The sequence below is a fragment of the Zonotrichia albicollis genome, chromosome 25 (genome assembly GCF_047830755.1).
Source record: "Zonotrichia albicollis isolate bZonAlb1 chromosome 25, bZonAlb1.hap1, whole genome shotgun sequence".
Taxonomy (NCBI): domain Eukaryota; kingdom Metazoa; phylum Chordata; class Aves; order Passeriformes; family Passerellidae; genus Zonotrichia; species Zonotrichia albicollis.
In genome coordinates this window covers 3645030-3658919 of record NC_133843.1, presented here as the reverse complement: position 1 = coordinate 3658919, position 13890 = coordinate 3645030, and the positions used below count along the sequence as shown (strand labels likewise).

Here is a 13890-nt window from a genome sequence, read left to right as displayed (position 1 = left end):
GGCGCCAGGCGCTCCCGGCGTTGTTTTTGAGGAAGTCTAGTTGTTTTAATGAAACTCTCAGATGAATTCCTGCTGGAATGGGTTCCCGGTTCGGGATGTTAAACAATAAACTACCTGACAGGAGGTTCTAGTGAGGTGGGGTCTGGTCTTTTCTGCAGTGTCAGGACAGGGGGTAACGGCTTTAGGCTGACAGAGTGGAAATTCAGAACAGGGATCAGCAAATGTTGTCCCTGTTCGGGTGCTCAGGCAGCAGGAAGGGATGGAGTCACCGTGCCTGGAGGTGTTCTGGGGCATCTGCACCTGCCGCTGGGTGATGGGCTTGGGGATTACAGTGGCAGTGCCGGGCGGGCGGTGGGACAGGATGATGGAAAAGGTCTCCAACCCCGACCGAGCCCAAACCAGCTCCGTGACCGAACCCCAACCAGCCCCGGCAGCCGCGGCCCCAGCCCGTCCCACAGCACCGGCACCAACTCTCGCGAGAGCGGCTCCTCAGCAGCTGCCGCGGCTGCGCGGGGCGGGGCTCTCGCGAGAGCGGCGGGGCCGTTTCCCGGGCGACGCGGGCGGGGCGGGGCCGCCATGATGGCGGCGGCGGTGGCGCGGAGGGGGCGGCTGGGCCGGGAGGGCCGCGCCAGCCTCTGCTCCTTCCTGCTCGGCGCCTCGGTGGCGGCGCTGCCGCTGCTGCTCGGCTCGTCCCCCTCCCTGCTGGCCGCTCCCGGCCTGCGCGGCCGCCTGGCTCTCGCCCTGCACGTGGCGGGCGTGAACGCGGCGCTGCTGCTCATCTACCCGCGGCCGCTCTACAAGGTACGGGGGTGGCCCTGGCGGGCGGCGGCTGTGGAGGGTCCCGGTGCCGGGGTGCGCCGGTAGGGATACCCCGGGCCCGGGGAGCGGCGGCGGCAGCGCGTTCTCCCCTCCCTGTGCTTGCAGATCGCCGTCCGGGCCTGTTTCTTGGGCTTCGCTTTCGGCTGCGGGCTGCTGCTGAGCGCCGGCCGCTCCGCCTGGCGCCACTTCGGATGGTAAGGGCCGGGCCGGGCCGGGCGGGCACGGTGCCCCCGGCCCTGCTGAACCTGCCTTCCCTCCCGCCGCAGGTATATGTGCTCCCTGTCCCTCTTTCACTACTCGGAGTATCTGGTGACAGCCATCAACAACCCGCGCAGCCTCTCGCTGGACTCCTTCCTACTCAACCACAGCTTCGAGTACAACCTGGCTGCCCTGTCCTCCTGGGTGGAGTTCACGCTGGAGAAGCTCTTCTTCCCAGGTCGGCCACCCTGTCCCTGCCTGTCTCTGCCTAGCTGCACGTGGCTTGCCTGGGGTCCATCTGCCTGGTAGCAAAGTGCAGGTGACCCTCAGCTTGCTGCCCCGTGACTGCCCTGCAGCAGCTTTGCCAGAGTCATAATCCCTCAGTGCTCAAAGCCTCTTGGGCTGGATCTTGGGAGGGCAGGGGGGAGCCCTCGCTTGCTCTGATATGCCAGGCCAGGGGATCTTCAGCCCTTTCCTGCCTTGGTGGTATGAGAATTATGTGTCAGGTACACCTGGGTGTTGCCTTTTGACAGGAATAAAATTAAGTCATCAAATGTGTTGCTGGTTGCCCCAGTCTGGGACAAATTGGCTGTGCTCATCTGTTCATCCTTGGGAGAGGGAAACTGCTCCCCTTTGTTTTGTAGCAGCCTGAGCATGTCCTTGGCTGTGCTTTGTGTTGGTTTTGCTCAATCTCTCCAGCTGGCCCTCATGGACTAATCCATGCTAACACCAAGCAGGCGTTGCTGGTTTTATCTGTTTGGTGCAGGATGGCAGTGCATGGCTGTTGCTGTCACACATTTTGCTTTGAGATGGGGGCAAAGCCCACTCACTGAGCAGCCCCCTGGAGACCTGTGCAAACCTGTTGTGCCCCTCCCTGTCCACGCAGAGCTGAAGCAGATCACCTGGCTGAGCACCGTGGGGCTGCTGATGGTGATCTTCGGGGACTGCTTGAGGAAGGCAGCCATGCTCACAGCAGGCTCCAACTTCAACCACATCGTTCAGAACGAGAAATCTGACACCCACACTTTGGTGACAAGCGGGGTGTACGGGTGGTTCCGGCACCCCTCCTACGTGGGATGGTTTTACTGGAGTATTGGAACACAGGTACTGTATCCAGAGTGCTCAGATCCTTTCCTGTCACACCCCCAGTCTTTGCTCTAAGTGCTGCCCATGCTGTGGTGAGGTGCAGACTGGACCTGGATTCTGCTGCCTCTCACTGGCACACAGGAAATCTGGAATCCCTGTACTCTCTGCCCCATGGCATCTTTGGGAAGATCTTGTTCCCTTAATTTTCTCTGTGCGGTAAGGAGAGATGGTGGAGCAGGAGTTTTGACTCACAACTCCCTTGGAAGCTTGAGGTGTGATTTGCTGCTGGTTTAAAGCTGGTATGCAGAGTTTTCTGTATCACTGTGGTCAAAATGCCTTCTGTGAGTGGTCAGACTCAGCCTGGCTCCTGCCAAACACCAGTCCTGTGCTTGAGGGCAAGGAAAGTCCCTGACGGGAGGTTGAGCTGTGGCCAAGCCTTAGCTCAGTGCTGCTGTAGCTGTGTGCTCTTGTGGCTGGCTGGGTGCTGGCATTGGCTTGTGTTTCTCTGGAGAGAGTCCATTAGTGTGGCACATGGAGCTTTTGAGAGCTGAGGCAGTGAGGCCAGCACTGCCTTTGTCATTCTGGGGAGAAACTAGTGCTTGTGAAGTTTCACAATGAGTTTTGTGGTATTTTCTTTTTCTGTGTCAGTGTTGCTGGAGGGGGATGAGCTGTGTTCTTGAGGGGGTGCTCACCAGCAGGCTCTGTTCCAGGTGTTGCTCTGCAATCCCATCTGCGTGGTGGGCTACGCGCTGGCGTCCTGGCGCTTCTTCAGGGAGCGGATTGAGGAGGAGGAGATCACACTCATCCACTTCTTTGGAGAAGAGTACCTGGAGTACAAAAGGAAGGTGCCATCGGGTCTCCCTTTCATTAAAGGAGTCAAATTGGAACTGTAACATGGGCACAAACCAGGCTGGCTGAGCAGATGCCCGGCTCCTGCTGCACCCAGTGCCCGTGTGGCACTGGCATCGGGAGGTGCCTGTTGGTATTTCCTGGCCACTCAGGAGGAGCTGGTGGAGGGCTGCAGCTTTGGGCAGCCTGCTGGGTCACTCACAGATCAGAAGCTCGTTCCTGCTCCTTGAGATCAGTCCTTCGTTGCACATTCAGGGATCTTCCAGAAAACTTAGCCTGTAGCGACCCTAAAGAGAATGAATCCTGCCTGCAGCAGCTGAATTGTCTTGGAACGCCTCTGGAACTGATTCTACCTGGAAACAGCACTGCCCTCCTGGCCCTGGGCGGGGAAGGTGCTAGGCAGCAGATTGTTCCTGTTGCATAATTCGATTTTGAAGCTTTCTGACCTCATGAGCCTGGTGACACGACTTTAATCTCCTCAGGGCAAACTCCCTGAGCTGGCACTGGGGCGGCCGAGGGAGCAGCCTCCAGCTCTGCCCTCAAAGTGCCAGAGTGCAGCATGGCACCACTCACTTCTCTAGGCCTTGGGGTCTGCAGGGAGGGTTCTGCTGCTCCCCTCGTGCCACTGGATCTGAGCACCTCTGGGCCCTCTCCTCGTCCCTTGGATGCTGCTGTGGGTGCAGTGTCACTGCTCCAGCCGCTGCCTCCTGCTGCCATCTCTGTTCCTTCTTCCTGCTTCCAAATCACGCTGCTTCCTATCCTGCCAGGCTGCCTCTGTCTTGCAGAGATCCCAGGAATTTGGGTTGTGAAAGAGCCACAGCTGCCAGGCTTGCTAAGGGCTGTAGTCCCTGAGGTCCTCCCCTGCTCTTTTGGGCAAAAGCTGTGATGTTAGGGCAAGTAGGAGATGCTTCTAAGGAAATCTCCAACCAGAAGAGTTGGGCTAGCTAACGCTCTTTTCTAGTAACCATTTGGAAATGGTTCCCACTGAGCTGTGTGGTATAACTTTGTTGTTATATACCAAAGAGGTTCACTGTTTTCTTGAGTTCTACATTATTCTTCCTTGCTGGAATGGAAATGAGTTGCTTGTCAGTTCATGCTTGGAGCTTGTGGTGTTCCATGGGGAAGGTGCTGCAGTACGGCTCAGGAAGGGGCACTCGGTGAGAATAGCTTGGGTTTGGGTTTAGGTTTTCTTTTTTTGTATTAAAAAAAAAAAAAAGAAAAAGAGAAAACATTGTGGGTTTCTGTCTGGTTATTTGAAGATCTTTTGAGGTGCTGGTGGCATCATGGAAACTGGAATGCTTTATAATTCCTGGTGGGTTCTCAGAACACACCATCACTGTGTTGAGGCACGATTGTGACTCAGTGGTTTGTGGGGCTGTGCAGCCAGAGGGATGAGGCTGACCCTAACTCTGACCCTGACCCTCTGTTTCTCCTTGCTGAACTGATGCAGAGTCCATCCTCCATTGGGTTTGCTTGATCACAGAGCATCTGTTGATGCCCTTGCTGCTGACTTGACCTTTGCTGAGTGGGGTTTTGGCTTGGGAAAAAAGAACAAAGGTGAAAATTCACCAGTTGGAGAGTGCTGATCTGTGCTGGGCACTCAGAGGCTCCCACTTGGGCTGTTCTTGTCTCAGGGAAGCACTGGTTCCAGCCAGTGGTGCCTCGAGCAGGTTAATCTAAGCAATTTTTTATAGGTAGTAATGTTCCTGCTGTGCCCTTGATCAAAGGAGCTTTGGAACAAGTTTGTCACTTGGGTTTGATGTGCTGTTTGACAACAGAAACAAAGCCTCATTCCCAGATTGTTCTTCAAAGTAAATGAAGCTTGATCCTAATGTCACAAGTGCTGGTTCCAGCTGTGCAGGCTCTGTCCAAGCAGGATGTGTTGACATCGAAAGAAAGGGATAAACTCCACCCTGAGCAAAACTTTCAGAGGCTCTTGAAGCTTTGGAGACCAACAGCTTCTCTTAACCTTTTATTTTCCCAAATCCTGTGACCAGAAGCTCTGTGAGGAGACAGCAGCTTACCAGGTGTGGGGAAGGCATGTGAAGTTTTAGGGAAAAGCTGGAGTAAAGTGTGAAACCCTGCCCTGTGTGCCACAGTGATTGGTGAGTTCTTAGTTCCCACATGTGCAGGGAACCTCTAGAGCACCCAGCCCACATTGGTGCGTGGCTGCCTAGCACTTCACAGGATGCTCCATCACCTGGCCATGTACCCCTGCCCTCCACCAGGAGTTATTTTTCCCCATAATTTGCCAATGTTTTGGTTTTAGGAGCAGCTGGACACCCTGAGCCAGCAGATCCCTTTTATCAGCACTGCAGAACCACACAGACATGGACAACTGCACCCTTTTATTTCACTCTGACACATGCAAGGAAGAGCACAAGGAGAGTTTTTCAGAAGCAAGTCCACCTGAGGCCTTTGTATGTGCTGCAGACATGGCTGCCCGGGCTGTTTCCTGCCCTGGCTTGTGGCACTGGGCAAGAGGAGCTGGTCACTCACCAGGGCGTGGTTGTGCCCAGCAGCCCAGCCATGTGCCCAGCACTGGGCTTATGGTGCTGGCTCTTTTGGAGTAGCAGTCTCTGCTCCACTCTTCTGCTGGCCCCTGCAGCAGTCTTTGTTTGTTGGGGAGGGGTCTCCAGGGGTGTCCTTCACCCTGGGGCTGGGTGAAGCCCCCTTGTTGCTGCCAGGTGAGGCATCCCTGGGGAAGGGAAGACACCTTGACAGGGTCACTGTCTGGGATAGGGCATGGGAGGTGCTTGCTGTCACCTACCTTGGCACCACTTCATTGTTGTCACAGATCTTGAGCAGCATCTGGGTCTGTTCTTCTCTGGGCTCCTGAGGCTCCTGAAGCCTGTGGCAGGATGGGTGTGAGCCATGAGCTGTGTCCCCCCTGGCCCTGAATGTCCCTGCACCCCTCACCTGGGCTCCAGGCGCTCCTTCACTTTGGCGATGGAGCGCACGTAGGGCGCGATCTGCTTGGTGATGGTGCTCAGGCAGCTGTTCTCCTGCCTCAGCTGCAGCAGGTCATGGAGCTGGGCTGGGGGCAGAGGAGTGGGCTGGGACACGGCCACCCCCCCAGGGAGGGCACAGGGGGCACGGGGAGGGAGCATGGAGTCAGCAGTACCTTCATAGATCTCCTGCTCATTTGCTACCCGCTGGTAGGTCTCCTCCCAAACCTGGAGGGAAGAGAGGGAGCTGGGCAGAATGCGTTGATGTGGCACAGAGGGGCCCTGCTTTGCCAGGCCGTGCCAGCTGTACCTCCTCAAAGACGCTGCGCATCATCTCCACGGCAGAGTAGTGAGCTGCGATCTGCACGTCCATCTGCAGCGACTTCTGCAGGATCTCGCTCATGATCTCCGACTTGATGAGCGAGTGGTGCTTGGTGAGGTCACGGTGCAGCTCCTGCACCTGGTCCTTCAGGCCCTGGATCTCCGTCTGCAGCATCTGCAGGAACCAGGGGGCACAGCCATGTAAGCAGCACTAACCTGGCCCACAATCCTGTCGTGTTCCATCCTGCTCCCAGCCATGTCCCTACCCAGCCCACAATCCTGTCGTGTCCCATCCTGCTCCCAGCCATGTCCCTACCCAGCCCACAATCCTGTCGTGTCCCATCCTGCTCCCAGCCATGTCCCTACCCAGCCCACAGTCCTGTCCTGTCCCATCCTCCTCCCAGCCATGTCCCTACCCAGCCCACAGTCCTGTCCTGCCCCATCCTGCTCCCAGTCATGTCCCTACCCAGCCCACAGTCCTGTCCTGTCCCATGCTGCTCCCAGCCATGTCCCTACCCGGTAGGTGTTCTCGTAGTTGCGGCAGTGCTCAGCAAAGGGGGTCTCACGCCCCTCAGCCAGCAGCACCTTGGTGCTGATGTACCGGTGCATCGTTGGCTTCTTCACCATGGGGCCCGTGGACATTTTGTCACTGCTGGGGGGACAGCTGGGCACCATGAGGGTCTTGGAGCATTGGCCACCAGGGAGCCTGCATGGAGAGGTGACAGTGACGTGCTGCAGGTGTACAGCAGTGGGGGTGAGGTGCCAGGGACCATGCTGCCAGCTCAGTCCCACCACCCCTTACCTCCAGTGGGACACACCAGTCCCACACGTCCCTTCCCTCACCCAAGCACAGAGGTTCAGTCAAAGGTACCTTATGCTGCCCCAAGAATCACATTTCTGTGGGCTGCTCTCCGTATTCCTGCAATTTTGGAGCCAGCTGTGGCAGTGAGAAGCCAGGAGCTGAGCCCAGCACCCTCCAGTTTCTAAAGGGTGGGATACAGCTTGCTCTCTCACCGCTGGTATCTCCTGGGGGGCACTGCCGCCCCTGTGTTCCCCCCATCCCATGATCTCCCCGTGCTAACCACCACCAGCATTGGTCCTACCGTGCAGTGCCGTGCTCCCCCTGCCCGTGCTGGGGACAGCAGCCCCCAGGAGCTCAGCCACCCTGCAGTGCCAAGCCTGCCTGGGGGCGAGGAGCAGTCCCCATGGGGTGGCAGTGCCCGTTTGTCCTCTCTGGCTGGGAGGGCCTGGCAGGGCCGGTGCTGCCGTGACATCAACAGGCCTAAATATATCCCTGGTGAAGAATGGCCGAGCACTTCTCTGAAATTCTGATAAAAATAGTGGCGGGCAAAGAGGCTGCGGCACCACGGGCATGTGGGCGAGCAGGAGCTGGCCCAGGTGGAGCACCCATGGAGAGGGGGCAGAGCCCTCCAAGGAGCGTGGCAGGGGCCGGGCTGGGGAATAGAGTGAGGCTTAACCAGGCCCCCAGCTGCCAGCCCCGCTGCTGCCCACCCCTCTGCCACCCACCCCACTTCCCAGAAGTGTCACTTGAAGCCTGTTGTTCATCAGTGCAGCTGTGCCTGTGCTGTCCTGGTACCCCTGCTGAGGTGACAGGCTCAAGGGCAGCAGCAGGGGCAAGGTTGGCATGGTGAGATGCTGAGGGGACTGCGCAGTGTGGCACGTGGCAGGGGACACAGTAGCACATGTGCCTTGGGTGCAATCCTAGCAACTCACATGTTGGTGCCAGTGATGCCAGGTCCGATGCCACCAGCGCTGCCCACCACGGAGCGGCGGGGGCTGAGCATCAGGAGGGGCTCCAGGCAGCGGGCAAACTCTGCCCGGTACTCGCTGTTGATCTGGGGGGAAGAGAGGAGAGCACAGCTGGGCTGGGGCAGGGCTGGCACTGGCACTGCCCACTGGCACTGCAGCAGGGCTCTCTCTACCTTGCTGGTCTGGGCCGGCCGCAGGCGGTGAGGCAGCTTGACAATCCTCTGCAGCCTCTCCATCAGTTGCTGAAAGGCAGCAATGAAGCAAGGTGTGCTCAGCACCTTGCCCATGAACTCAGCAGGGCCACCCTGACCACCCCTGCAGTGCTGGTGACACTCACATAGCCCAGGTCCAGGAATTCAGCTTTGTTGGCAGAGCTCAGGAAGGCTGAGCAGGTCACCAGGTGGATCTGTGTGTATGGAGAGGGTCTGTCACTGCCTGGCTTTGGTGTCAGGATGTCCCTGCCTGCTGTGAGGTCCTACCTGCAGAGTGGGCAGCAGGGAGGCAAGGTGGGCAAGCTGCTCCTTGAATGCCTTCTCCTTTTCCTCGTGCTGGCTGCAGCAGAGCAGGGCATGGCACAGCCTTTGCAAGACCCGAGGGAGCCATCCAGCCCCAGGCATCCCAAACCACCTTGGGAAGGGGGACAGCCCTCAGACAGGGCTCAGCCCGTGCTCCCTCACCTCTGCACAGCTTTCAGGAGCGTCTTTTTCCTCTCGGAGAGCTGCTCCTGCAATGGCACAGCCACGCTGTGTCCTGCAGCCACCCCAGTCCCTCCCCACTGCCCTGGCTGTGTCCTGCAGGCACAGGGCTCGCTGTGCAGGTGACAGCTCACACCTGCATGCGGCTGAAGAGGGAGTTGATGGCCGCCTCCTCCTCGCTGGCACTGTTCCGAACCTCCTCGATCATGGCCTTGAGCAGGACGATGGCCTCACGCGTGGAGGTCTGCAGCTCCTTCACAGCCTGCCCAGGGTGGTGGGGTGGCTGCAGTGCAGGGGACAGCACTGCACCCCCTTGCCACCCCCATGCCCCCCGGCCCTGCCCACCATCACTGCCTGGTCCAGGCGCTGGCAGCCCTGCATGTATGCGGTCTCGATGTCGATGCAGTGTGCCCGGCTCTCCCTGCAGGCACAGACATCAGGGAAAGCACAGGATGGGGCATGCAGCAAGCCTGGGGATGGGAATACTCACCCCTGCATGTCCCTGAAGCAGTTGATGCAGAGCATGGACTTCTTCTCAGTGGAGAACATGATGTAGGGCTCCTCGTGCAGTGCTGCAGGGGACAGGAGCGTGGCATTGCCTGGCATGGCTCAGTGCAGCATAGCATGGCACAGGGCAGCCTGGCACGGCACTCACGGCACTTCTTGTGGATGTCTTTGGTGCGCTTGGAGAGGGAGACGATCTCGTGGCGGGCGAACATCCTGGCACGGTGTGTCTCCTCACGGCATGGGGCACAGAGGGGCTGCCCACAGGTGTTGCAGAAGTACATGGTGTCCAGCTCCTGTGTGAGGGGACACAGCTGGTGGCAGGCATGGCCCTGCCAGGGGTCCCCTACCCCCCCTGCCAGTCCAGCCCGCTGCCCTCACCGCCTTGGTGCAGCAGCGGTCGCAGTTGGCACACTGCACGTCCTCCTCGCTGTCGGCCGAGCTGTCCACCAGGAACTGCAGCAGCCGGTCCACGGGGGGCAGCCCCGTGCCTCCCCTCACCACCGAGGGGTGCCTGCATGGGGACAGGCATAGGGACAGCTCTGGGGATGCAGGGAGCAGGGCTGTGCCCCAATCCTGGCTGTCCCTTACCCGCAGAGTGGGCAGCGCAGGCGGCCGTCGCTGGCACGGCCTCGCAGGCAGCTGGCACAGAAGTTGTGGTAGCAGTCGAGCAGGCAGGGGTGCTGGTAGGGCTCGTGGCAGAGCAGGCACACCAGCGGGTGGCAGTTGGCCTTCTCCAGCTCCGAGCAGCTGCCCAGTGGCGAGAAAATGCCACCTGCCATCTGTGGGGTTGAGAGCAAAGTCTGTGCCCAGAGACCCCGTGTGGCACCAGTTTGTGAGAGCACTGTGGCTGCCACACAAAGGACAAAGCCTGTGAGCTGCTGACTATTTTTAGGTTATGAGCTGCGTGGCACGAGGCTGCCCACAGCACACCCCTTCCCCTGGTATCACAGGCTGGGGGCTGCAGTGCTGGGTAGGATGGTCCCCACAGCAAAGTGTCCCCATGGTGTGTGTTCCCAAAGCAGGAGCATCCCCTGGGATGGGCTGTCCTCTCTAAAGGAGCATCCCCTGCAGCAGAACATCCCCCAGGACAGGGGTGGCGGTTCCTCCAGGACAGGGTGTCCCCTGGAGGAAGCATTCCCTGGAATGGGGTGTCCCCTGCCCCAGGGGTGTGCCCTAGGGTGCCAGCCTGGCAGTGAAGGCAGCCAGGTGCCCCACATCCCCATTCTGGGCACAGGTGTGTCCCGGCCAGGTGAAGGCTTTACCTCTCCCTGTGTGTGAGGCGGGGGATCCGAGCCGAGCTCTGCTGCTACTCCCCGTGTGCCGGCAGGAATGAGCGCGGTGCCGAGGCGGCAGGGCCCGCCTGTGACGCGGGGCCCCCCTGGCACTGCCGCTCGGCACGGCCCAAAAATAGCCCCGTGCGCTGCTCGGGGCCCTGCGGCGGGGACGGACACGACACTGGACTGCAGGGCCACCCGGGCTGCAGGGACACGGCACTGCACGGCCACCCTAACTGCGGGGACACGGCACTGCTAGGCCTGGTGACAGCCCGCATGAGGTGCGGTGGCACCCGGTGCATAGTGAGGAGCCCCGGGGTGTGCATGATCGCTCCATGCGCTGTGAGGCTCCCACTGCGCAGGGTAACTCTGTGCGAAGTGAGGAGCTGCAGCGTGCGGGGGTCGCTTCGGGGTGCGAGGGTCACTCCGGTGTGCGGGGGTCACTCCGTACCCGGTGCTCACCCCGTTCCCGGTGATGCTCCGGTGCCCGCGCCCCGCACGTGCCGCTCCCCGCGCTCCGCAGGCTCCGCCCCCGCTCCCTACAGGCCACGCCCCCGCCCAGCCCCGCCCACAGCCCGGCCCCCGCGCTCTCCCCGCCCTTCCAGGCATCACTGTTCGCTCGCAGGCTCCCTGCGCGGCTGCGACCGGAAGCGATCGACGCTATCGGCGCTCTGTTGAGACGGCCGGAGCGCGGTTGTGCGCAGGCGCGCGGGCCCCGCTCCCTTTCTGCCTCGCGGGAGCCGCCATGGCGCCCGCGGTGAGTGAGCGCGGCACCGGCACCGGCCCCCGCTGCCCCGAGCCCGCCCCCGCCGCCACCGGGACACCCCCCGCCCCGCCCCGAGCCCCCGGCACCCCCGCCGCCCGTCCCAGCCCCGCCGCCTGCCCCCGCCCGCTGCTTTCCGCGTGGGGCCCGGCCCGGCCCGCGCCTTCCCGCGGCCCCACGCGACGCCCGCCGCCCATCCGGACCGTGAGGGCGGGCAGCGGGCGAGCCCCGTTCCCACCGCGCTGTTCCCGATCTCAATCCAGGCCTGGGCCTTTCCCCTCGCCGCCAGCCCGGGGCTCGGCCCGGCCCCTCCCCGCCGTCCCTCAAGGCGCTCCCCCTCCCTTTCTCTCTCGCTCACCGTCGCTCTCTCTCCCTCTACAGCAGAAGAAGCCAGCGGCAAAAGGTGGTAAGAAAAAGAAGCAGGTTCTGAAGTTCACGCTGGACTGCACGCACCCCGTCGAGGATGGAATCATGGACGCCGCCAACTTTGTGAGTTCGGGGCCTCCCCTAGAGCCGTGATGGCTCCGCTGCTCTCGGGGGCCTTCCAGGGTGATGCTCCTCTCCTACCGGCCTCGAACATCCCCGGCCATCCCTCGGCTCTGCCCTGCTCCCTTGAGGCCATCCCATGGGCAGAGCAACGGGGAGTGCTGGGACTGGGGATGAGGCTGGGTTTGGGACACTTTGTAGTTAAAAGCACAGGAATTGTCCCCTTCCCTGGGCAGTTTTCTTGTGTATCTGTGCTGGGTAAGTTTGTGTCATGGCAGGGATGTAGCAAGGCCAGGAATGCTGCAGTTTGGGGTCATGAACCTATGCCTGTCCACACTGCACTCCAGCAGGGGCCTTGGCGAGCCTGAGGCTGAGGGGAGCTCAGAGGAGCCTGAGCCCACTGTCCTGGCTGTCCCTCCCCTTGGAGGGCAGGAACATCCCCACCACGCCAGGCCGATATGTCCAAGCCTGAGCACCTCACCCAGGTGTGGCTTTGATGGGGTGGATTAGCCTGGCCTGAGCTCTCTGGAGCTATGGGGACACTGGTGGCTGTTCCCCAGCTCCAGAGCAGCAGGCACAGCCAGCCCTGAGGAAAATGGTGTTTGTGCCCCAGCTCCAGAGCAGTAGGCACAGCCAGCCCTGAGGACACTGGTGTCCATTCCCCAGCTCCAGAGCAGCAGGCACAGCCAGCCCTGAGGAAAATGGTGTTTGTGCCCCAGCTCCAGAGCAGTAGGCACAGCCAGCCCTGAGGACACTGGTGTCCATTCCCCAGCTCCAGTGCAGCAGGCACAGCCAGTCTTGGGGACACTGGTGTCCATTCCCCAGCTCCAGAGCAGCAGGCATAGCCAGCCCTGGGGGCTGTGTCAGCCCTGGGAGTTGTGGCCCCAGCTCACAGCTGTGTTCTCCTGCAGGAGCAGTTCCTGCAGGAACGAATCAAGGTGAACGGCAAAGCGGGAAACCTGGGCGGGGGCGTGGTGACCATCGAGAGGAGCAAGAGCAAGATCACGGTCACATCAGAGGTGCCCTTCTCCAAGAGGTGAGCTGGGGCAGGCCAGTCCTGCTGGGCCCTTGGGCATTGCAGCCACAGGGGGTGCTCAGTGTGCACTGAGAGCCTGTGGCAGGAGGGGCTGCAGGGAGGAGATGTCCCAGTGCTGGAGCTGTGCTGGAATTTGTGCTACCTGGCACTCACTGAGTGGCTGCTCTTCCCAGATCTATGAGAGAGGAATGTGTTCAATATTCCAGCTGGGTAGGCTGCTGGGCTGGACAGTGAGGGGCCTGCAGCCAGAAAGTGATGAGGGGACAGTTTAGGGGTATCTGTAGACAAGGTCTCTCAGGTTGTTCTCCTCATCTTGTGGGGTTTTGGTCCTCCTCGGTTGTGCCAAGGTGTCGCACATTGTTCCCCTCGTCCCGTGGTGCTCTGGCCCTCTGCCTGCCTCTCCTGGCTGCCTGTCCTTGGGCTGGCACTGGCACCCGGGGTTGTGCCACGGCAGAGGTGGCTCAGGAGCTGGCTGGGAAAAGCAGATCTGTGTGGGTGGTGGGCGTGCCCTGCCCCGTGAGCGCCTGCCCTTCTCCCAACGCTGCTGCTCCAGGTTGCTGCCACACCTGGCACATCCCAGCAGCAGGTACCCACCATCCCAGAGGACATTCCCTCTGGGATGGGTGCAAGGCACTGGGGTCACAGCTTTGTTGGGGCAAGAATGATCTCCCAGGACCTGTGTTATGGCATCGTGGTGCAATTCCCTGGTTGCAGTGTTCCTGGAAGGGGTGTTCCTGGTGTTTCCTGGAAGGGGCTTTGCTAGGAGGTGGCCAGTGGGATGTGTTGGTCCTGCTGGAGGTGGGAATCAAGGTTTATTAGCCAAAATGGCACCTGGGGGTCTGGCAGGGGACAGAGGGGCACTGCTGTCAGCCATGCCTCTCCCACAGGTACCTCAAGTACCTGACCAAGAAGTACCTGAAGAAGAACAACCTGCGGGACTGGCTGCGCGTGGTGGCCAACAGCAAGGAGAGCTACGAGCTGCGCTACTTCCAGATCAACCAGGATGAGGAGGAGGAGGAAGAAGAGGATTGAGCCCCGCCGCTGCTGACGACCATTTTGTACAGTTTCATTTTTCTGCAATAAACAGCAGCAGAGTTGTTCATAGCCCGTGCTCGGTGGCGGCTGCGGTTCCGGGGGT

The 13890-nt window shown here is 60.6% G+C and overlaps 3 protein-coding genes across 4 annotated transcripts; 2 read left to right on the top strand and 1 right to left on the bottom strand.

The window, feature by feature from the left end:
- The first annotated feature begins 543 nt into the window (after positions 1–543).
- On the top strand, positions 544–4168 carry ICMT (isoprenylcysteine carboxyl methyltransferase). The gene is made up of 5 exons (XM_074558653.1): positions 544–801; positions 925–1013; positions 1086–1255; positions 1904–2121; positions 2814–4168. The coding sequence occupies exons 1-5, from the start codon at positions 577–579 to the stop codon at positions 2994–2996; spliced, it is 885 nt and encodes a 294-aa protein (XP_074414754.1). The 5' UTR covers positions 544–576; the 3' UTR covers positions 2997–4168.
- A 1117-nt stretch (positions 4169–5285) lies between these two features.
- Positions 5286–10984, bottom strand: RNF207 (ring finger protein 207). Of its 2 annotated transcripts, none has more exons than XM_074558637.1 (18): positions 10930–10984; positions 9782–9972; positions 9572–9704; positions 9342–9486; positions 9177–9258; positions 9032–9107; positions 8823–8948; positions 8669–8715; positions 8471–8543; positions 8329–8397; positions 8165–8233; positions 7956–8077; positions 6738–6927; positions 6211–6396; positions 6077–6128; positions 5872–5989; positions 5723–5803; positions 5286–5650 (listed from the first exon to the last, which is right to left on the bottom strand). In XM_074558637.1, the coding sequence occupies exons 2-18, from the start codon at positions 9970–9972 to the stop codon at positions 5500–5502; spliced, it is 1911 nt and encodes a 636-aa protein (XP_074414738.1). In that variant the 5' UTR covers positions 10930–10984; the 3' UTR covers positions 5286–5499. The 2 variants fall into 2 exon arrangements, with proteins under 2 accessions (XP_074414738.1, XP_074414737.1); XM_074558636.1 differs by lacking the exon at positions 10930–10984 and adding an exon at positions 10456–10873.
- A 96-nt stretch (positions 10985–11080) lies between these two features.
- RPL22 (ribosomal protein L22) lies at positions 11081–13856 on the top strand. The gene is made up of 4 exons (XM_074558679.1): positions 11081–11224; positions 11612–11719; positions 12628–12752; positions 13640–13856. Exons 1-4 carry the CDS (start codon positions 11213–11215, stop codon positions 13782–13784), a joined length of 390 nt encoding a protein of 129 aa, XP_074414780.1. The 5' UTR covers positions 11081–11212; the 3' UTR covers positions 13785–13856.
- The last annotated feature ends 34 nt before the right edge of the window (positions 13857–13890 follow it).